General features: G+C 35.6%; 2 protein-coding genes across 5 annotated transcripts; both read left to right on the top strand.

The window, feature by feature from the left end:
* Positions 1-8,088: 8,088 nt before the first annotated feature.
* Positions 8,089-20,830, top strand: LOC147381199 (70 kDa peptidyl-prolyl isomerase-like). 4 transcript variants are annotated; one of them, XR_015174722.1, is made up of 10 exons: positions 8,089-8,327; positions 8,503-8,619; positions 15,820-15,951; positions 16,853-16,910; positions 18,167-18,205; positions 18,636-18,780; positions 19,442-19,620; positions 19,735-19,862; positions 20,205-20,325; positions 20,452-20,484. XR_015174722.1 is itself a non-coding variant. In XM_086430727.1 (4 exons), the coding sequence occupies exons 1-3, from the start codon at positions 19,708-19,710 to the stop codon at positions 20,482-20,484; spliced, it is 309 nt and encodes a 102-aa protein (XP_086286853.1). In that variant the 5' UTR covers positions 19,653-19,707; the 3' UTR covers positions 20,715-20,830. The 4 variants fall into 4 exon arrangements, 1 of the variants encoding a protein (XP_086286853.1); XR_015174725.1 differs by lacking the exons at positions 15,820-15,951; positions 16,853-16,910 and having other exon boundaries at positions 8,092-8,327; positions 18,142-18,205; XR_015174723.1 differs by lacking the exons at positions 8,089-8,327; positions 8,503-8,619; positions 15,820-15,951; ... (2 more) ...; positions 18,636-18,780; positions 19,442-19,620 and adding an exon at positions 20,715-20,829 and having other exon boundaries at positions 19,653-19,862; positions 20,452-20,578.
* Positions 20,513-21,603, top strand: LOC147381198 (uncharacterized; the record flags this gene model as incomplete). Its single annotated transcript, XM_086430725.1, has 1 exon — positions 20,513-21,603. A coding segment is annotated over one exon (876 nt), but the record flags the coding sequence as incomplete, so codon positions are not given.
* Positions 21,604-23,292: the final 1,689 nt, after the last annotated feature.

The following is a 23,292-nucleotide window of genomic DNA, read 5'->3' as shown; positions in this document are numbered from 1 at the left end:
TGTCCCACCTATTAAGTGATTGTTCCCAAACGATGACCACAAGTGAATTACAAAAAAGATTTTTGAAAATTTTAAAGTTAGAGGAGATATAAGTGTTATAGGATAAAATTGACACGCTTATATTTGGTATGTAATTGGGTTCATTATCATCACCATTAGCAGCCCCATTTACCATCATCAACACCTCCATTAGCAGCCCCATTTACCATCACTAACACCTCCATTAGCAGCCCCATTTTCAGCATCATCAACATCACCATTAGCAGCCCCATTTACCGTCACTAACACCTCCATTAGCAGCCCCATTTTCAGCACCATCAACATCACCATTAGCAGCCCCATTTACCATTATTTTCAGCATCATTATCACCCCCATTAGCAGTCCCATTTACCTTTAGTTTCAACACCATTACAGTCTCCATTAACAGCCCCAACCATCCTCCATTAACAGCCCCAATCTTGGTCCAAAATAACACCATCATCTCCCTCAATTGACATACATCTGCCCTTCAAATATTTTTTTTTTCTCTTCTTCCATCATTGAACTTACAACACAGCCCTCATCATCAAAATCCCAACTCTCTCTCACGTTTTGCCCAGTTAAGTGTTCTCCATTGTTGGCAAGAACACATCTTTCTCTACACTCGTTTCTCCGATCTCTATAGCAACGAGTGTTCACAAGTCTTCGAATCCCGCCTGAAGGAATCAATCTGCTATTCTTAGGTAATTCCATTTTTATTCTTTTTAATCATTATTATTAATATTATTATTATTTTTTTTTTGCTAGACTTGCCTCCCTCTTGTTTTTTTTTATTATAATTTTTTTTTCTTCTTGATTTTGCTTTTTTTAATGTATTTAAGTTAATTCACTGTTTGTTAGGTATATGTGGCATTAATGGTAATCTTCAAGTTTTTGAAATGTTAGTGGATCGATTCGCTAATTTTTGTTGATAGATTGATCGAGCCAATTCACTAATATCAAGTTGGTGGACCGGCTCATTGATGTTAATATTATTGGGTTGATTCATCGATTTTTTTTGGGTTAACTCATTACTATTGATCTACTCAAGAAAAATTAATGGTGTACACGAAAGATAAAAATAAAAAATCGAGTTTCACAATAAAAATTGAGAGTCGACTCGCTGATTTTGGGGACATTGAGAATTTAATCGAATTTTTAAAAATTAAGCACGTGGGTTAAATCACCGATTTAATACACGTGACGATTTCCAAAAAAATTAGGATTCTTTTGGTTAACAAATTGCGAGTCGACTCACTGATTTTGGGGACATTGAGAATTTGAATCGAATTTTTTGAAAATTAGGCACGTGGATTAAATCACCGATTTAATACAGGTGGCGATTCCAAAAAAAAAAAAAGGATTCTTTTGATTAATTGCGAGTTGACTCGCTGATTTTGGGGACATTAAAAATTTGAATTGATTTTTTTTATAAATTAGGCACGTGGGTTAAATCACCGATTTAATACATGTGGCGATTTAAAAAAAATAATTAAAGATTATTTTGATTAACAAATTGCGAGTTGACTCGCTGATTTTGGAGACATTGAAAATTTGAATCGATTTTGTTTTAAAATTAGGTACATGGGTTAACTTACCGATTTAATACACGTGGCATTTCAAAAATCGAATTTCTTAGATAAAAAAATATGCGAGTCGACTCGTTGATTTTAATACACGTGACAACTCAAAAAATCGAATTTCTTTTATAAAATGTCGTCAATGAACCAATTCACTAATCTTATATACGCGGCATTAAAAATCGATTTCATATTGTTTAAAATATGATCGAATTGATCCATTAATTTTTAGTGCCATGTATGCTTCATTAAATCTTGTGATTATTTTAACCGTAGGATTTGTTTAGTAAATCCGATGCAATTTGATGATTGGACCTTAGTTTGACTTTTAGTCTTTGAATGTTAACTGTAGGATATTTTTGGATCGTAATAGAGACTGATCATCTTGATCAGGTGGGTTTGGTGCCTAACACCTTCCGAAATCCGTAACCTAACCCCTTACCCATCTCTCTGATCCATGGACCGACCCATATCCATTTAGAGTTAATTTTGGTTCCTAGACCGAAACTAGGTGGCGACTCCCCATTTCTTAAAAAATCCCCGAGATATATAGATTGGACCTCTAATCCGCTATTAAGCGGGACAGCTGGGGGTCGAGGCGATTTCAGGTCCCCAATAAGATCTTCACCTCTGATAGAAGCCCCCGATTCATCAATAAGCTCATGAATCCCGTTTCTCGTAATATTAGAAGCCAAAGAAGCATAAAAAAAACTTGGTGTTTCCATCCCCATCTTTCAACCACTGAATCCAAGACTTTTGCCTAACCATGGCCATCTCCTCCACAATCTCTTTCGTCAACTCACAAACTGCTACCTTTTCCTAATGGGCAACCTCTATGTTAAGGGGTCAACTTGAATTCTCTGCTGGATAAACTTGAGCTTGGTTTCTACCACACTTTTCTTGCTAGTAATATTACCGTAATGATGTTGATACCAACTCTTAATAGCCATCTTTACTCGACAAAGTTTGGAAGCTAGAAAAAAAGATGGATTTCTAACTACTTGAGTATTCCAAGCATTAACTACCAAATCGCAAAAACCATCTTGATTAATCCATGAGGTAAAGAATTTAAAGTTAGTCTTGCGATTTCTAACAGTGTCTTCCAAACTAAACCTCAACGGAGAATGGTCTGAAATTCCTTGGTGGAGGTAGTTTAGCCACATGTTAAACCCATCTTTGAATCCAATGGACGTTCATTAAGGCTCTATCCAAGAAAAGTAGTGATCAGTTGTGATCATGTCTTGCAGGCCACAAGCACTAATGCAATCATTAAACTCTTCTAAGTTTCGACGAGGCGCAAGATTCCCCTCAACCGTGTTGAAATCCCTAATGACAACCCAAGGATCTACAATACTTGTAGCCATTGATGTCAACGAATTCTATAACTCAACTCTCTCATAACGAAAGTTAGCTGCATAAATACAAGTGATAAAAAACGTAGAATTATTGCTTAATCGATGCACTTGACAGTGAATATATTGGGCAGATTCTGAAATTTTCTCCACTCTAATCTTTGTTGGGTTCCAACCAGCCCAAATTCTCCCTAACTCATCTGAATTGTAAGTATCCATAAAGTTCCAACTCTTCTGAATGCTCCTACGAAATCCCACAGCTCGAAATTTTTTTAGCTTTACTCTCATTCAACACTAATGAATCAAATTTCTCTGAACATATAAGATCCCTTACTGCTCTCCTCTTACTTATGTGGTTCAGACCCCTAATGTTCCAACAGCCCAAAATCATAGACGATTACCTGATTTCGTGCCTTCCACGGTAGACACACCCTTTGAACGAGTCATAATTTCTGATATCTGCTTCAACTTAGATTTCTTCGACTTCCCATTCGAAACTTTTTGTTTCTTTCTACTCTTACCTTTACCAGGTCTTTTTGCAACATTTTCCATCAAACTTATATTGTTAGCCTCCGACTCAAGGTCCTCCATGTCCGAACTGATGTTAACATCCGAACTGTTAGCTAAAGCAGAGACCTGATTGTTATCGTAAGTTTATTTTGCAAAGCTAACCAAGCACAACACGCACACTTATTATATCTAAATTTGTGCCAAATAAACATAGGCCAATCCAACGAAGTAAAACCTATCACGAGATTTCTCCTAAACTGATTTAAAGGCAAACATACCTGAAGAACTTCCAAATTGAACTCAAAGTCTAAAGCGAACTGTAGAATCTTAGAACGAAGCTGTTCCATCTTCATAGTACACGCTTTTTTTCTTTTTTGAAGGGATAAAATATCTGAATGCAAAGCCTCAACTGTTGAAGAGTTTAAGTTGCTTCCAAATTGAAACACCATTCTCTGTCCAAACACTTCCACCAACTATTGATCCAACAACTAAGGATCAGTCCAAAATTTAGCGACTCTCCCATTGTCGATTAAATTTCTTGTTTTATTTTTTTCCACTAAATGAGCAAATGATGTATTAATAGAAGAATTACAAGGGTCTTGCCCTTAATTTACAACTCTGAATATAGGAAGATCCAACCTATCACCCTAGAAACATTTTTTTTTACAATGATCGGCAAGCTATTAACATCATTAAACCCAAAGGACTCTAAAGATTAAAGGAAAAAATTTACAAGCACATTGATAGTAAAATACATCTCTCACCAAGCATGTTGCGCTTCCCAAGTAATTAGAGAAAGAATAGTTTTTATTCGATGAAGTCCCGTTTCCAAATGCCAAGGAATCGTTCCTCCACGTAAAGCATTTACCAATAGCATAGAATATGTTTCAATTAGCAGACTGGTATCTTTTAAATTCAAAGTATCAAGTGCTACTGAAAGCACTCGAAATTCTGCCCAATTATTTGAGCCCACTCCGAACCACCAACACCCAGCTTGAATGAAGGATCCACTGGCTCCTCTCAAGATATACCCCCATATGCACTACCTGGGTTGCCTCGAGAGCTATATTAAGCTTAATCCGATTGATTGAAGGAGGCATCCATTTGATTTGAATCAACTTTCTTATCCGAGTGTGGCGAACTGGAATTTGCAAAGAATGAAGAATATCCTTCTCAGTAGCACTAGAAGAATGCTTAAAGTTATGCACACATTGAAGTTCAACTAAGCATTTGGAAATAGACGGAACCACCGATTGAAAAGAGGCCTCGATCGCCACCATTGAATATAAGCCGGTTTCTTCCAAGCCACAGATCCCAAACCAATGTCCAAGGCACCCAAAAACCGCACAGTTGCTAATTGGAATGAAAGATTGAGAATAATACCTTGTAGCATTCGATGAGATGGCTGAGTTTGGAAAGGAACTTCCACGAGTAACATACCAAAGTTCAGCCAAGGGGATTGAGCAAACTTACAATAACAAAAAAAGTGAGAGAGGACCTCTTCCTCCTGACAATAGAGAGCACATCTGGAAGCAAAAGAAATACCCCATTTTCTATGAACTTCATCGACTAGGAAAGCATGAGGATAAGCTTCCACCCAAAGGTTTAAACTTGGTGGGTAGAGGAGCTTTCCAAATACTCCCAACATCTGTGCATGGTACCTCTTTGCCGAATCAAGTGCCAAACACTTCGAGAAGTAAAGTGCCTAAATTCTGTGGTCATCCAGATGATCTTATCTTCTCCACTGACGTGAAGATGAGAATTAAGAATTTCCTTCACTGATCAGGACCTTATAATCTATACTTTAACCCATATTATCACGGCACTTATAAGATTCCCTAACTTAATTGTACCATAATTTGCAAATAATCATGTATTCCACCTATGTCAAGAAATCAAGAGAAGATATGGGACTCAAAATCAACTATTTCTTACTCAAGCCATTACGTCAAAATGTGCCCAAAACGACGGCTACTGATGTCGCAATTGTAGTTGCTAAAAACATAGTTGTATTTTAAAGCAATTGACAATTTGTGTCGGAAAGAATGACAGCCCAAAGCCGTTGGAAAGTCGGATTTTCTAGGATAAAATTTTTATTTTAACGACAGCCTAGAACTATAGTTTTTTCGATCACTACAACAAAAAAATGGACATTAGGAACGGTTGAAAACCGTTCCTAAGACTGTCTGAAACAGTTGAAAGATCATCTCCTATTGAGGCGTTGTTAATGAATTTAAACGGCTGAAAATTCCAGATATCAGGATTTGGAACAATTAAAAACCGTTCCAAATATTAGATTTTGGAACGGCTTAAAACCATTCCACCTGCATTTATATATTAAAAAATAATATCCTACACATTTGTTTTAAAATCCGATGTCTGTAAGACCGATGTCCTAGGTCTGAGACTTAAGGCATCGGTTTGTAACCGATATCTAAATTCTTAAAAAAAAGTATTTAATTTTTAATGTTTTTGTCTGCATACAATGCCAATGCCCAATACTGAGCATTATCTCTTCCAAGTATTGGGCCTGCAATCACTTATTTAAGATCAAATTCAGAAATAAAAATTCCATGAAGCATATATGGATGCATCTGCTCACTTATTTTCTTCCTTCTTGGGTTGTAAATTCCTTCCATTCATTGGATGCATTTGCCCCCTGTAATGTTGATAGAGATTGAATTAAGGGTAAAGTGGAAATTTAAATACACAATAAAACATTTTAGTTCTAAAAGGGATGGTAAAAGCATATATGCTGCAGACCATTGAAGGTCATAATGCACAATAGGACTGAAAGTCAACCAGAGGACCTGATTACATGGACTAAACAAATTATAAATGCCAGAGGAAGACAAACACAACATCCTAACAGTAAGTAGAGCAAGAGAGAGAGCAATCATGAAGTATAACAATATTTTGATGTTTGCGCTTAGACCCAACTAACATCCTTAGTGTTTTATTATTTTCATAGAAGTGCATAAAAGATGTGCATTGCTTCTCCAGTGAAGGCAGGTTGTACATCTCAAAGATGCCTGTCTCAAAATGCAGGTTTGATTAATAATTAGAAATACAAATACCGAACAAGAAAACGTTTACTAGAAAAGAGAAACAGCACAAATGAATCAGAGGATTGATATATAAAGTAATAAAAGGAGTACATGCTAAGAAGAATGTCACACTCCATTAGGAAATGGAAAAAAAAAAATCGACAAGACAAGATGCAACATTTAAAAGAAATTAGGAACTAAATGAAACTAGTTCCCAATAATGCAACAATGTACTAAGTCTAAGAAATAACAACACTCGTACCATAATCATGGATGTCTTAGTCAACAAAAAGCTTTTTCAATATGAAAAGCACATCGAGGAGAATGCTTTCCCCTAAAAACTAAACCCTATACTATTTCTAAAAAAACAAATTTTAGAACTGTTTTCTCAAGTGTTTGGTTGAGTGTTGGGAAAACCAAACACAGCATGCAGCAAAGGAAGCTGGAAATTTATCCCAATCTACACTAACCCTGATTGCAACAAAGAATGGTGGAGATATGATGCCCCTCAAAGTATACCAATGTCCCCACCAAGATGTAACACCTTCAGCAGTTTCCCGACTGTAAAAGCCACGACAGGCGCATTGGTTGATCAACACTCTTCATTTTCCTGCAACACTGGCAGTTAAATAACACCACCCGATGGTAATCTTCACAGGACAGTTGCTATATTAATGAGGATTTCTGGCAATGGGAAGTAATACAGAGGAAGAGGAGGATTAGGGTTTAGTTTCTGGCACAGAGGAAAAAGAAGGGGTCGGGGGAGGGACAGAGAGAATAAGAGAGGTACCTTTGTTGGAGGTCAGGTCGTTGTATGTGGCTGTTGTCGAGAGATCTCTAATCTTGTGGTCGAGAAAATTTGTGCAGTAAAAAGAGAAAACTAACCCAATAGAATGAAACAGGAGAGGAAAGTGATGACATTTTCTCAAAGAATGGACCCACTTTCTAAGACTTGAAAGGCTTTGGAAGCAGGTATTTCACTAGCCTAAATTTAGGAGCAAACCAATCATGGGTAAAATAACATTTTCTGGAATTTGTACTCATTTCCATACTTTTTATGTGAATCAAACGAATCCTATGCAGATGCATCAAGGTATGGCATTGCAATATAAGGTAGTTAACGGTGGAAAACATAGAGATTCTTCAATAATGTGACTAGTAAAAATAAGAACACTGACATCATATTGAAAATTTGTATATGCAAAGGGTGCCTCCATTGTAACATCAGAAAAAGAATGGAATCACAAATTGACACAGAAAATAACATGAAATGTTATATAACGAAGTACGTTGATGAGAGTGCACAAGTTCTACTCTCTTTTTTTGTATGTAGCACAAGTTCTACTCTGAAAAAGTAAGTGACCAAGAAACTCCCTGTCTACACACTACAAAAAAAAATGTAAAATTGGAACATAAGGGTAAAACGGTATTAAGCCGTTTTTATTAAAAAACGGTATTAAACCGTTTTATCCAACCCATATCCGCTTATTTAGATGGAACGAAAGTCCGATCCATCTCTCTCAGCCGTCTCTCTCACTCGACTCTCTCTCTCTCTCTCTCTCTCTCTCTCTCTCTCTCTCTCTCTCTCTCTCGTCTCTCTCTCACTCTCTTGTCTCTGATCTCAGTCGCTCTCTCGTCTCTCTCTCAATCGATCGTCTGTCTGATCTCGACTCTCTCTCAATCGATCATTTGTCTCTCTGATCTCAGTCACTCTCTCGTCTCTCTCTCAATCGATCGTCTCTCTGTTTCAACTTTCAAGCGAAGACGCCATGAGAGGACCTCCGAAAGGCTCTATCGCTCACAAAAAGCTTAATCCAGCGTAAGATCTGCTTCTCTATTTTCTAATGTTTCGATTTTTCTGATTTTTCTTCTCTCTCTTTCGTTTCGATTTCATGTTCTTCGTTTTCTAATTTTCTGGTTTTAATCGATATCGTCTCTTTGATCTCAGTCACTCTCTCGTCTCTCTCTCACTCGATCGTCTCTCTCGATCTTAGTCGCTCTCCCTCAATCTCATCTCTCTCTCGCTCAGTCGCTCGCTTGATCTCAGTCTTTCTCACTCGATCTCATCTCTCTCTTGCTCAGTCGCTCGCTCAATCAATCTCTCGGGCTAGGTACTATCTCTAATCTCTCTTTTCTTTATATAGATTATATTAGGAATTTGGATTGAAGATTTAGGTTTTTAGATGTGATTAAACACAGTTTTGGTTGTTCTATTATCTCACAGTTCTGATTTATATTGGAATTTCAACATAATTATTTATCTGATATTCTTTGTATTCTGGATGAATGACAGATTTTATTTTTATTTTTTTTGCTTTAAGTAATCTATTCTTAATCTCAGACCTTCCATTTAGTTAACCATCATGGTCCTACATCACATACCCAATAAATTAATTTTTTCTTTAAAATTGTGTTAGACATCAATCACCCATTTGGGCTAGACTTGTCTTGAAACCTTAATTTCATTAGGAGACTCCATTAGGATTATTGATAGAAACTCTAACTAGTAGAAGATCGTTCTTTCATTGACATCCCTTCTATCAATACTTAAGGAATTCATTATCGTAATACTATGATTACCTTACAATCTGAAGTAATTGCTTACTAGATTTTTTTTTTATTGGTTTATGGTTGAAGGAGTGTTTAGTTTACACTTTAATTCCTTTAGAAGATTATTCTTGATCTCAGATTCATCATTTAGGTAAAAGTATAAACCTGCATCATGTCTTGTATCATGTCTTGTACCATCCACATCATGTCTTATTAATCTTGAGAAACATCCAAAGGTATGATCATAAGATTGCATAAGGCACTTTTGATTTTGTGGATATAATAGGGACTCACAACCCCAAATATCTAGTAGGTAATTTATATTTGTCTGGAGTACCTCGACTTAATTTCAATTTCTTTTCAGACTGTGAACAACATTTCAATGCTATAAATGTTGGGTTTGTTATATGCTTGAATCTTGATATTTGTAAGTACTTGTAGTATTCTTGTAGAGGAATTGTATTTATTTATAAAGTATATCTTTTTTGAGTCATAGGTGAATCTTATTCACACTGATATGCTATCTCAACTTTGTAGAATAATGATATCAAGTAACAAAGCATGGATGACTAAACCTAGGACAAGTGCAGAGTACTTTGATGGGGTTCAATCATTTTTGGATTTTGTTATAAAAAATTCTGGTGGAGATACATTATTTTCATGTCCATGTACGAAATGTCGTAATAGAAAGGGAAAAATCTCTATTGAAATGATTTCAGAGTATTTGATCATAAATGGTATTGATCAAACATATATTGTATGGTTTGTTCATGGAGAACATGAATCATTAAATGAAGAACAACCATCCACAACAAATTCTGTAAATGACTCTCTTGATCAACATAACGATAACTATCCAAGAATGGGTGAACTCGTTAATGATGCATTTGAAAAAATAGGTGGAAATGCTGATGTTGTTATAGAAGATATGGGAAAAAATGAAGATGAGTGTGGGTTATGTTCAGTAGAATCTCATGACCATGAAGATCATAAAGTAAGACGATACAAGACTTTATGTGACAATGCAAGACAACCATTGTACCCTTCATGTCCAAAGGAATTAACAAAGTTGTCAGTTATTGTTGAGTTATACAACTTAAAGGTACGGCATGGTTGGTCAGATAATAGTTTTAATGAACTACTTGAATTGATTAAAAAAATTTTACCGGATGGAAACACATTACCTGATAAATCTTATCAAGTGAAGAAAATGATCAAAGACTTGGAATGGATTATGAGCAGATACACGCGTGTCCAAATGATTGTATCCTTTATTGGAAAGAGAATGAATATAGAAATAATTGTCCAACCTGTCATGTGTCTAGATGGAAATCAAATTATTTGGCACAGAGAAAAGGTAAACGAATCCCTGCGAAGGTGTTAAGATACTTTCCTCTCACACCAAGACTAAAGAGGCTTTACAGGTTAGTAATAATCAAGTGTCAACATATTTTTAATATCTCACTAAATAATAGATATTTATGATACGTAACTATGAATCGTAAAACTTTATTTTGTAGTGTACCATGGATAGCTGAGCAAATGACCTGGCATGCTAGATCGAAAGAATCTACTAGTGTAATGCGGCATCCCGTTGATTCATCAAGTTGGAGGGCAATAGATGTCACATGGCCACATTTTGCCGGGGAAGCACGCAATGTGCGTTTAGGACTTGCAACTGATGGCTTTAATCCTTTTGATCATCTTAGCAGTGCTTACAGTTGTTGGCCTGTGATTATAGTACCCTATAATCTTCCTCCTTTTCTGTGCATGAAAAAAAAATTCTCAATGTTGACCTTATTAATACCAGGACCGAAAGGACCAAGTAAGAATATTGATGTCTATTTAGAACCTTTGATTGTAGAGTTGAATGAGTTGTGGGCTAATGGGGTGTTAACATATGATTCTCAATCTAAGACAACTTTCAATTTGAAAGCTATCTTTATGTGGGCAATTCATGACTTTCCTGCATATGGGAGTTTATCAGGTAGTGTAACACATGGTTTATATGCATGCCCTGTTTGTGCTGAGGGAACTTTTGCTGAACATCTTAAAAGTAGTAAGAAATACTCTTATCAGGGTCATCGAAGATTCCTTCCTACTAATCATGTATTCAGGACCCAAGAGGCACCTTTCAATAATAAAGTAGAGGATAGCAGATGTCCTGAACGGTTGAGTGGTGCAGAAGTTGAGAAGAAAGTAATTGGTATTAAGATGGAAATTGGTAAATCAAAAAGGAAAAAATGAAAAAGTTATGACGATGAGACAAAAGATTTAACAGCATGGTATAGAAGATCAAAGCTATTCGATTTGCCATATTGGAAGGTAATTTCCTTAAATTATAAATTAATGATCATTTACATTTATATTGACGAATTAGAACTTAATATTACATCATAAATATTTTTGGTAGGAATTTAATGTTTGTCATAACCTAGATGTCATGCACATTGAGAAGAATGTTATTGACCATCTTTTATCGACAATTCTTGAAGTCAAAGAAAAAACGAAGGATGACATAAGTGCACATGATGATCTAAAAGTGATGAACATAAGAAAAAACTTGTGGATGAAAGAAATAGATGGAAAAATAGTTAAACCCAAGGCTCCATTTACTCTAAGCCGCAAGGAGAAAGAGTTGTTATGCCGTACTTTACATGATTTGAAGGTCCCTATATGATATAGTTCCAGATTGAAGCATCATGTGAACCTAGAGAATCTTGAAATAAAGGGACTCAAGTCGCATGACTATCATATAATTATGCAACAATTATTTCATGTGTTGATACAACATGCATTTTCGAAGCATAAGATACTGCATATCGCTATTCGACGGATATGTATGTTCTTCAATGTGTTATGCTCAAAGGTGATCCGAGTAAATGATATCATTGCTATCAAACACAGTCTTGTGGAAGCAATGTGTGTTTTGGAGAAGTTTTTTCCACCTTCATTTTTTGTTATCAGCATTCACCTTATGATACATCTAGCTGATGAAGCATTATCGTGCGGTCCAGTCAGATTTCGTTGGATGTATCCTTTTGAACGGTATATTTTATAATTTTATTAAAGATGTATCAATTCATGCATAAATTGAGAAGTTTATTCATAATTGGACATTTTTCTAAACAGGTTAATGAAAACTTATAAAGGATACGTGAGAAATTTTGCACGCCCTGAAGGATGTATTGCTGAGCGTTATATCGTAGAGGAGTCTATTTTATATTGTATGGAATACATGCCAAATAGTGAAAAAGGAAATCATAAGTATACATGTAAAAGATTCTTAGACGAAGATGATGAATTCATCGATGAAGGACCTTTAGGCAAAGGCAAGGACATATGTCTAACTCAAGTACAATATCAACAAGTACGTAGATGGGTTCTACATTGCTATGGTAGAGTTTACGGGTGGAAAGAGTAAGTACATAAATTTTACTTTGCATTATCAATTTGAATAATTAGATGAGCATTTAATTACAATGAAATATGTCTATTGTTAACATAGGAAATATGAAACATATATGAAATCAATCAATACAAAAGGCCTCGAAGGATAGAGATGGAGGTTTCATCCCTTGGTTAAGGAATGAGGTAATCACTTTAATTATTATAATTTTTTTTAAAACATAGAGTGATATATTTATTTATAATTATGATACTAATATCAAATTATTTAATCTTTTGTAGTTGGAACATATTGATGGTGAGTCAATATTGAAGTGATTAACAGATGGACCAACATTCAAAGCAAAAAGTTACAATAAATATCGTGTAAATGGTTTTTTATTCACTCCAAGTGAGTATGAGATCAACAAGACGACACAAAATAGTGGGGTCTCCATGAAAGCCATCACTAAATACAGAGCAAGTGCCAAAGACAAAAATTATAAGGAAGAAGAGACCACTTATTATGGAGTTGTGAGGAAAATTATTGATTTGGATTACATTGATTTTCGTCAAACTGTATTTTATTATGATTGGGTTAGAGTAGAAGATAGGACTAACGGATGTAAAGTTGATCCTGACACAAATTTGATATTGTGTAACATGGACAAATTCAAAGGAATTGACAAAGAAGAGAATGAGCTTTTCATTCTTGCATCTCAAGCTAGTCAAGTATTCTACTCAAAAGATCAACTAAGGCCTGGATGGTCCGTTGTTCTAGCGGCCCCAAAACGATTGACAAAAGAAGTGGATGCACTTGAAGATCCTATTATATTCCACTCAATTGTTGATGAAAATGCATACATGGATGATATTGTAACTGAAAGTGATAAAAACTATGATGATGATGATTTAGACACGATTTTGTAGTTGTGTGTTGTTTGCGATATAGAAATTGAATGATAAACATCTTTTATTTTTCTAGATTTTGCATGATTAAATTTATTTTGTTTATTTATGATTTCATTATTTAAATAGACAAGAAAATTGGAAGATCAATTGTAATGCCTGGCACTAGTATTCAGAGCTCACAATTAGGTAAATTTAATTTCTCCCTTATTTTATTATATTTGTCATTAAGTTGTCCAATATTAATAGTTTTATATTAACTATTTTGTATGGGTTAGGATCTGTAAGCTCATCGACAGATAATAGGATAAGAATCAGTTTCAATACAAATGGTCTACCGATTGGCGAGCATTCAGTAAAGCTTTCTACACGATGTGGAGAGATTGTTCGTACTCACATTCCTATTTCGATAGAGGATTGGCGTTTCGTGCCAGCTAGAAAGAAGGATGAGATGTGGAAATTACTACTTGTAAGTTGCAATATAATATTACAATTAAAATAATCTTAATTAATTATTATATATTTTTTCTTTGTGAATACTTATCTTTATTTTTTTTTTAATTTCTCATGTAGGGAGAGTTCATCCTTCGTCCATCTTACAAGTACCAATGCCTTAGAAGCATGTCCGAGACATTCAGAAAATACAAGGCTAAGTTGAGGACCAAGCACATCGATTGTTATAATAATATGGATGATAGATTGAAAAATTGTCCTCCAAATGTTAAGCAGGAAGATTGGGTCGCATTTGTTAATTGTACTGCTGCACCCAAAATTGTAGAAATGAGGAAGCGAAATGTGACAAATAGGAGCAATTTGAACATCTATCATATTACTGGTAGGCATGGCCATGCAAGATTAGAGGAGCGAATGGTAAGTATGTGTCATTAAATTCAATACAAATACGTTGAAATTATTTTACTTTGAGTTATACCCTTCATAATTAATACCTTAAAATTTATGCAAGTATAGAAACGGGAAAGAGGAGATGGTAGCGATCCCCCTTCAAGGACCGAGGTGTGGATTAGAGGGCATTCAAAGGATGACAGTGCTAGCTCGAGTACTGTCGCCCCTTACTTGGTATAATCATCATCTTAAACATATGTTTATTGAATGTTATATAAAATATATAGTTTCCATAAATATATTTGTTTGTTTAACATTACAGGATAAAATAAAAGAAATCATGAAGAACAAATCAGAAGATGATAGTTTCGAAGACCTTCTCAATGATCCCTTGACTAAAGTGTTTGGTCCGGATAAGAGGGGACGTGTTCGTGGTGTTGGGATTAATGTTTCGAAAACACGGATTCTCGGGTCAGCCGCTGTGAAAGAAATGTTGCTAGGGAAAGATAAGCAAATTATTGAGCAAACTAAGGAAATAACGAATATCAAAGTTGAGGTGAAAGGTTTACGGGAAGACATTGGGGAGGAAGTATTCGGAACATTGAGGTATATACTATTACATTTTCTTGTTTAGTCATACATATATAAATATATATATAAAAGTTGATATCAATCTTTATTATAGCATATACTTTCAAGACCCCAAACAGTTGATTCATATTCAACTGTACAACCACGATTTTCTACAAAAGAAATGTCATGCGAACTATTGGATTGGGGAAGAAATGTTGTTGCAGTTGGAAAAGCGATTATGGATACTACTCCTTCTACTGTACATGGGCATCCTCTGGGTGAAGACGACGTTAAGGTTCTTATTGACATCATTCATATAGCAAACACCCCTCTTACCCAACAAACCAGTTTGCAGGGACTCTAGGAGAAGTTGGAATAGGCGGATTTACCGTGTGGCCGAAAAGTTTTATTAGGGTTATCTCGCAATAGTTTTGTGTGTGGTTTTATGTACTACTTGCAATGTGAACTGGTTATCCTTCTTTTAGCATATGTCTAGATACTAAGTGGTACTACTAGTTGTATTTGGATAACCCCTCTAAAATTTTACTACTACTAGTAATGTTTCTTCTCACTACATGGTTCTTTATCAACAAAGTACTTTTACTTTTTTAGTTATATTGTTTAACTAATAACTGACTATGTTTTTGTGTCAACTAACCCCTTTTTAATTCCGCCATTGTAAAATTAATATTTTACACTGCCGATCCCAAGCTCGGATAAAGGAGGAGGGAAAAGGATGATCCAAAGAGTATTAAAGTGCTAACAGGTATTGCTTTTCTTCATCTTTTTTCTCATTCTCACATACAGAAGTATTAATAGTGAGGTTAGTAATGAGAATTTCTTATAATAAAAAAATAAAAAAATAAAAACAGTATGAGTGGTTTAACACTTTCAATTAAATTGGTATGAGTGAATTATATGTTGTGGAATTCATCTTCAAATGGAATATTTCTGAAATCAGTAGTGCTTTCAATTGCAGAACTCAAGGGAGTTGAAGAATTGGGATATATAAGCACGTCGGTTTCAATTTGATTGGTGTGAGTGATCAGTATTTTACAGAATTCATCTTGGAGCCCCCCAGCCATTGTGATCTGTAATTCAGAACTGTTGATCTTCCTAGGATCAGTACTGGATACAATAACAGACTCCATCAATTGTTGGATCTCATCGACAGCACTTAAGCAACGATCTCCTTCTTGTTGATCACTATCAAATATTGTACATTCTCTTGCTTCTACCAATGCTACGGAATCCCGTTTTAAGATGAGCTTCTCTGCTGCTTCGAATTCTATTATTGTTTTTGTGAGAGTGATTACTACTAGTTAAACTTGGACTACAAACAACAATTATTATTATTATTATTTAATTTTTTATTATTAGAAATTATGATCTAGCTAGTAAGCTGTGGTTTTGTTTCAATCTTATTTCTTGAAGCATTTTGAAGATCTCTTTGTGAGGGGCGGATCTTTTTTTGTTTTTTGGTTAGTACCTGTAGGCTGTAGCACATAGTAGAGATGCCCATTTGTAACATGTCATCTGTTATAACCTCATCTTCAACATTTTTCATAAGCCATGATTTACTAACATGTCACTGTTAGATTCTCCTGCCTCAAGCCCAACTGCCAGCGACACCAACTTCAAGGGGTTCACTTACGTGAGGCCTGCTGCTTCTTTTCTTCAGAGGAATGACTGAATTACCTCCTATTTTCTCTCTTTAAATTTAATTAGGCGCGCTGATGTGAGTTGGTGGTGGTTCTCACCAGTGAATCTATATATGCTAACGGTGGTTATGAATGACAATCATCCTATTTTGTGTTTCCATTTTAACAAAAGGCCTGTCGAGAAACAAAATCCAATGGTCATTTGATGTCTGTATGTTGCAGGTACTGGAGATACCGACCAAGAACAATTCGTTGGTGGAGTGATGGCAAAAGCATATAAATTGTGTGGTGCAGGCAGGCAAGTATCACGTGATTAGGAGGAGGACTAGGGTGGTCTCTGTTTGTGCAGATCTCTCTCAGTTGTACTCTCATGTCATCTATCTTCGGTCGAGAAGATTGAATTTCATTCAGCCCAAGTCTGATCCAAATCCAAAGCCCACCTCTATGACAAACAGTACTCAAGAACAATTTCATTCATTGTAAGTTCCAACTCCAACTTACTTCTTCAATCTAGCATAACTTGGTAGTCTTTTTAATAGAAATATTATTCTCTATCAGCCTCAAATTCTTTGAATCACTTCTATAAGAATCATGATTGCAATATCAATTGTTTGGTGAAGATATACAAGAAGTATTTTTTGGAGTGTAAAAGCACTTCCAAAAGCCACGAGGGTTTGGGTGAAAAACAACTTATACATTCTTAATTGTGTTTTTATTGACCATACTGTCCCTTAAACAAGAGTAAGAGTTAATAGTAGAAATATGCAGGGGTATCTTAGCCATTAACAAAACAAATTTGTATCTTGGTACCAGGAGACATTATCAGCATGTCAAAAACTGGGACTTTGACCCTCAACAAGCTTACTGTGGACAAATCCATGATTGAGGCCATTGTTATAGCCACTGGAGTCCACACATACTCTGCCCTGTTATGTTTGCTAGAGGAATGAATGCAAGGCCTCACTTGACTAATGATCAAACCATTAGGAACATAGATTTTCTTGTATCTCAAAACAAATAATTAGCATTACTTTTAGGAAGATTTTGGCGAAACATCTTCAGAAGTTCTGATTTGTTGTGTGTCCATGGTTGGTAGGCCTTTTAATCTTTCAACTATTTTTTTTTCTGTATTGTGTCTTATATAGCAATCCACATTTTATCCTAATTAGTAGGGAAAAATCTGAAGTCTTGAGTTGTGTAGACTATTAATAATGGTATTAAGATATCCCATATTGAGATAGATATCCAGTTGGCGATCACGATTCTTATATTAGTGATTACAAGAGAAGAGAAGTGATTTTGTAGAAGCACCTCTGTTGAAAGCAGATTTTGTGGTTGCTCATGATCGTTGTCGGCTGTCGTCCCTCCACTTGTGTTTATGCTCATTTGTCTTAAAAAAAAAATTAAGACGGAGGGACTCGTGCAACTAACACGTGCGCAATGTGTTCTTCTGATTTTGTGCAGACTTCTCATCATTGAGCAGTGGTACCACTCCAAAATCCATTCAACTGAAATTTGAATGTGCTTAAAATAACTACTCAAACCAAACCAAATGAAGATGAGATTTTTTTTATTTCTTATAGATTTTTCAATTTTTTTTATATTATATCCATCTTATTTGAGAATAATAGATCTTCTGTTTATCGAATAATGTTATTATAGTGAATTATATCATCTAAGCAAATATACATCTGTTTTTGTATTTGATAGGAAGTGTGTTTACTCAACAAAACAGATCAAGCTTGTGGAATTGCAGCATGAGAAGGAAGAAAAGGTATCCAAATGAGGTTGTAATCAACCTGGGTTTAACGTGGACAAGAATGGCTAGGAATCTTATCATTTGTTTTGTCATTCTAGAAGTGAGTCTTTCTTTCCAATTTCCATTTTCCAATTTCCAATAACATTGTTTGTTTCTTTCTTGAATCCAGATCCAATGACCTTATTATTTCATTTGTACATACTTCCACGTGACTAGTCATGCCAATATGCCACAAACATAACTCTTCACTGCTTATCTATCAAATAAATAAATAAATATATAAAACCTGTCGGCACTGTGATTTCTCATATCATCTGGTTCCTGAGATTCTGGATATGAAAGAAAAAAGTTACTTTCATTTGTAGTCATTGTTTCAGTTGTTAACACATTGTTGGGCATATAAGATTTTCTTTTTAACTCCAAGTTGGGTTGTTAATATTTTCAGGCTATTGCAGTGGGTTATGCCATCATGACTACTAGATCCGTTCATTTAAACTGGAAGATGAGGGCCCTTTGAGTTCTGCCCATGTTTCTTTTGCCTGGTCTATCTTCTGGCATTTATTCAACACTTATGAGCTTTACAAGGATGTGTAATTATCTTAAACTCTACACCTCATTAATTTAGCTTATTTTTTTTATTTTCCGCGATTAACATTCATTTCTTACTTTCTTTTGTGCGCGCGCGCGCGCGTGTGTGTGTATAATTTGAGATTATCATTGCTGAATAAGCATTTAATCTTTAATACATTTGAAGCTGTTGAATTTTTTACCCACTTGAATTTTTTTCTATAGTATGACTTCAGAATTTTATCAAATTGGGAAATCTGCTTCACAAACATTTCTGTGACAATTAAAATTGTAGTCTACCCTTTGGATCCTTATCTATATTTTCAGATGTGGAAATTTATTGTGTCTGATATCTTTGATATCCATTTTAAGATAATCAATTCTGTTCTTTTTTTTTCTAATAATGTTGCAAAGTTTATAAAACCTATTCAATGATTACTTCCTGTCATCTTCTCCCTCTCTCTCTCTCTCTCTCTCTCTCTCTCTCTCTCTCTCTCTCTCTCTCTCTCTCTGTTTTTCTTTGCTTTCTTGCACTATAAGAGCTGGCTTTTATGAAATTATATCCATTTTGTTTTAGTTTTTACATACAACTCTCTAGTACACTCATTCTAAATCGGTGGCTTTTATGAACTAGTGGACATGAAAGTTTCTCACCTTATAGTCCTTAGTTCTTTGGTTGATCAGGAGCACTTGCTTCTCGGATACTTCTTTGAAGGTGCGGAAGTTCATCGTGAGAGTATGCAATGTGGTGACACGAAAAAATTCTTTTATTGGTAGTTGCGGGCATTGTTTGCAACCTCAACAATGCAGCTTGCAAGCTGAAACTTAAGGACTACAAACAAGCGGAGAAGCTGTGCACAAAGGTCATTGAGTTTGAATCCATTTCCTAGTAATTCCTTGTGAAGTGCCTTTCACGCAGTTTATCGGTTCTAATTGATGATTTTGTTGACATGTGGAATGCTATGGATATGCCCCAGGTATTAGAGATTGAGGGCAGTAATGTGAAAGCACTTTACAGACGGGCTCAAGCACATACACAGCTGGCTGATTTGGATCTTGCTGAGATAGATATAAAGAAGGCTCTTGAAATTGATCCCGATAACAGGTACGTGCTTGTTGTCAAGTTTTGTGTTTAAATGTGCCAATAGAAGCTCTGTTTCTATATTGTTTTGAAAAGTGTGATGAGTTCTGAGGCAGGCTTCATGTCATCAAATCAGCTTTGACAAATCATGGACTCATGGTAATGTGCATTGGTTTGATTAATAATATTTATACATACTGAATGGATGGATGAAAATACTAATACAGTTGTAGGTAGAGAGTTGGATTCACAAACGTGATGCTATCTGCTGAGTGGCATGGAGTTTTTATATTTCATCTTTACTTGTTGCATGCTATCTCCGATGCTAATGCTATTGGGTTTACTGTGGTGAGTGGATTCATTCAGGGATGTGAAGCTGGAGTACAAGGTGTTGAAGGAGAAGATCAAGGAATACAACAAGAAGGACGCCAAGTTCTATGATAATATATTTGCCAAGATGAGCATGTTACAACAATTCGAGGCAAAGGTAATTTGAGTTGCTAAATCTTATTCAGTTAGATATTTAGATTTGGCATCATTGTTGTTGTCTAATTGTGTTATTCAAACCTCTCACATGGTCTATTTGTTGTTTTCTTTTGATCAAAATCTGCAGACATCAACAATCAAGGAGGCAGAGCCCATGTAGGTAGGGAGTGATGTTCGATGGATAATTATATGTATATGGGCTTACCATCTTCTCAACAACTTTCTTTTTCTTTTTTCTATCTTTTTCCATTTTGGTGAGTAAGCAGGACTTGAACCCCACTAACAGACCTCAAAGTTGCATTTCAATATGTCTACTGAACTATGAGTCAAAGTGTCAAACACCTGTTTCTTTATTTATTACTCATTCTTTTTCATTTTTTATTTCCATAGAAGAAGTTTTTCAGTGCCTCATTCAAGGGTGGTGGTCAACAACAACAACAGCAACAGCAACAACTACTTCAGCAACAACTACAACAGATGAAAGGTTTCAAGGATCTGAATCTGAATCTACTCCAATTCAAGGGCTTGAAGGGGATGGCCCTGGTGGTGGTGGTGGAAACAATAATAATGCAAATGTGGGGAAGAAAGGGGGAGGAGGTGGTGGTGGGAAGAATGATGTAGGTCATTTAATAAACAGCATGAATTATGGTGAGTTCAATAATGCTGGTGCCACTCATGGTATTAGTGGTCTTGGTAGTTTGGGTCAGATGGGTAATATTCCGGCAGTCCAACGTTTACCAGCAGCCACGGCAGCAGCAGGTGGTGCTGGTGGATACCTTTCCGGTGGTAACCCATATCAACAACAACAACAGTACTTGGCAACCATGATGATGAATCAACAACATGCAAATGGGAATGAGAGATTCCATCCCATGATGTATGCAAGGCCACCGCCACCAGCCGTCACCTACGTGCCTCCACCGCCTCACCTCGCTAATGACCCCTACACCCATTACTTCATCAATGAGTTTTATTATGTTAAAGAGTCTGTTTGCTCTGCTTTGTATGCAATCTTTCACAGATTGTTATCCTTCTCTGCCAGTGTAGATGTGGTGGATCATTGAGATTTGTGAGTTTTTTTTTTTTTTTAATAACTGTTTTTTTTTTCTTGCTTTATTTATTTTTGAGAGATGGGTCATGGGTCAAGGGTGATTGTTCTTCTGAGTCCCTTTTTTTTTTTTCTTCTTTTGAGAAGAGAGAGAAGAGGTGGGCATTTGTAGGGAAATGGGGGTCTTGTATAATTTCAGGTTTAGAGAGGATGTGGTTTAAAATACTTCAATCTTTTTCTTGGGTTGTTGGTTTGCTTTGTTGGGTATTAATAAGCTGAAAGATTTAGTTCTTTTTTAGCCTCAAATGAGGTTTAACAAACATAGATGGGGAGGATAAATGCAGGTTTCCTAGCGATCAGTTCAATTTTCTTAAAGATATATTCGTGGGCAATCCCTAAGAATGTCATTATAAGTAGTTAATTGCTTTCGTTAATATTGTAAATTATACAAGCCTCCCCACATTCTTAAAAAAATAGAATCACCTCCCTTGACCTATGATTAGGTTTGATCAAAATTATCATAGGTTTTCTATTTCCATTATTTATATTTAGTCTCAAAACATTATGAGCCATGCCTACAATCAATTCATATTTCTTTGTTGCAGGTGTTACAGATGCTGGGTTGATTTCTTTGTTGAGTAATTTTTTTTTATTATAAATCCATAAAAACGACGGCTTAAGACTGTCGTTTTTTACGACTGTCTAAACAGCCGTTTTTTATGACGGTCTTAGGCTGTCTATTTTTTGACGGTCTATAATCGTCGTATTCTAAACGCGACTCCTTTTTAAACGACGCCTCGGACGACTGTGATGGCAGTCATTTTGTTCAAAAACGACGGTCTTGGGCCGTCGTTTTATGGTGGTTATGACGTAGTGTTATTCTTAAATAACAATAATTACTTTGTTCTAAATAATTTAAAATATAATTTTGAGTCTGATAATCCTATTTTCTTTGCTTTGTAGAATCGAAACTCCTTAATTGTTTCAGATTCTGACACTTGTACCCTTAGAGATCTCAACCATTTAAATGTATGTGTGCATAGACTTGCACAGAGCACTCCTGCTCAAACAAATGAAGGTAGAATTCTTTGGTGGTTCAGAGTGGGCTCAAATAATTGGGCAGAATTTCGAGTGCTTTCAACAGAATTTAAGAGATACAATAGTTTGCTAATTGAAACATATTCTATGCTATTGGTAAATGCTTTACGTGGAGGAACGATTCCTTGGCGTTTGGAAATAGGACTTCATCAAATAAAAACTGTTCTTTATCTAATTACTTGGGAAGTGCAACATGCTTGGTGAGAGATGAATTTTACTATCAATGTGCTTGTAAATTTTTCCCGTTAATCTTCAATCCTTTGGGTTTAATGATGTTAATGGGTTGCCAATCATTGTAAAAAAAAATGTTTCTAGGGTGATAGGTTGGATCTTCCTATTGTCAGTGTAAATTAAGGGCAAGGCCCTTGTAATTCTTCTATTAATACATTATTTGCTCATTTGGTGGAAAAAAATAAAACTAGAAATTTAATCGACAATGGGAGAGTCGCTAAATTTTGGACTGATCCTTGGTTGTTGGATAAACAGTTGGTGGAAGTGTTTGGACAAAGAATGGTGTTTCAATTTGGAAGCAATTTAAACTCTTCAGCAGTTGAGGCTTTGCATTCAGATATTTTATCCCTTCAAAAAAGAAAAAAACGTGTACTGTGAAGATGGAGCAGCTTCGTTCTAAGATTCTACAGTTCTCTTTAGACTTCAAGCTCAATTTGGAACTTCTTCAGGTATGTTTTCCTTTAAATCAGTCTAGGAGAAATCTCATGGCAGGTTGTCCTTCGTTGGATTGGCCTATGTTTATTTGGCGCAAATTTAGATATAACAAGTGTGCATGTTGCGCATGGTTAACTTTTCAAAATAAACTTACGA

The sequence above is a fragment of the Akebia trifoliata genome, unplaced genomic scaffold (genome assembly GCF_017979445.1).
Source record: "Akebia trifoliata isolate Shusen 1 unplaced genomic scaffold, ASM1797944v1 Contig00643, whole genome shotgun sequence".
Lineage (NCBI taxonomy): Eukaryota > Viridiplantae > Streptophyta > Magnoliopsida > Ranunculales > Lardizabalaceae > Akebia > Akebia trifoliata.
The sequence above is the reverse complement of the archived record's forward strand: the minus strand, read 5'-3'. Positions and strand labels throughout refer to the sequence as shown.

What these genes read in the sequence shown, in the direction of transcription:
- LOC147381199 (XM_086430727.1), top strand. Translation starts at nt 19,708, where the DNA reads ATGTGGAATGCTATGGATATGCCCCAGGTATTAGAGATTGAGGGCAGT. An exon ending in GAAATTGATCCCGATAACAG is followed by an intron (nt 19,863 to 20,204) that starts GTACGTGCTTGT and finishes GGATTCATTCAG; the next exon opens with GGATGTGAAGCTGGAGTACA. An exon ending in TACAACAATTCGAGGCAAAG is followed by an intron (nt 20,326 to 20,451) that starts GTAATTTGAGTT and finishes CAAAATCTGCAG; the next exon opens with ACATCAACAATCAAGGAGGC.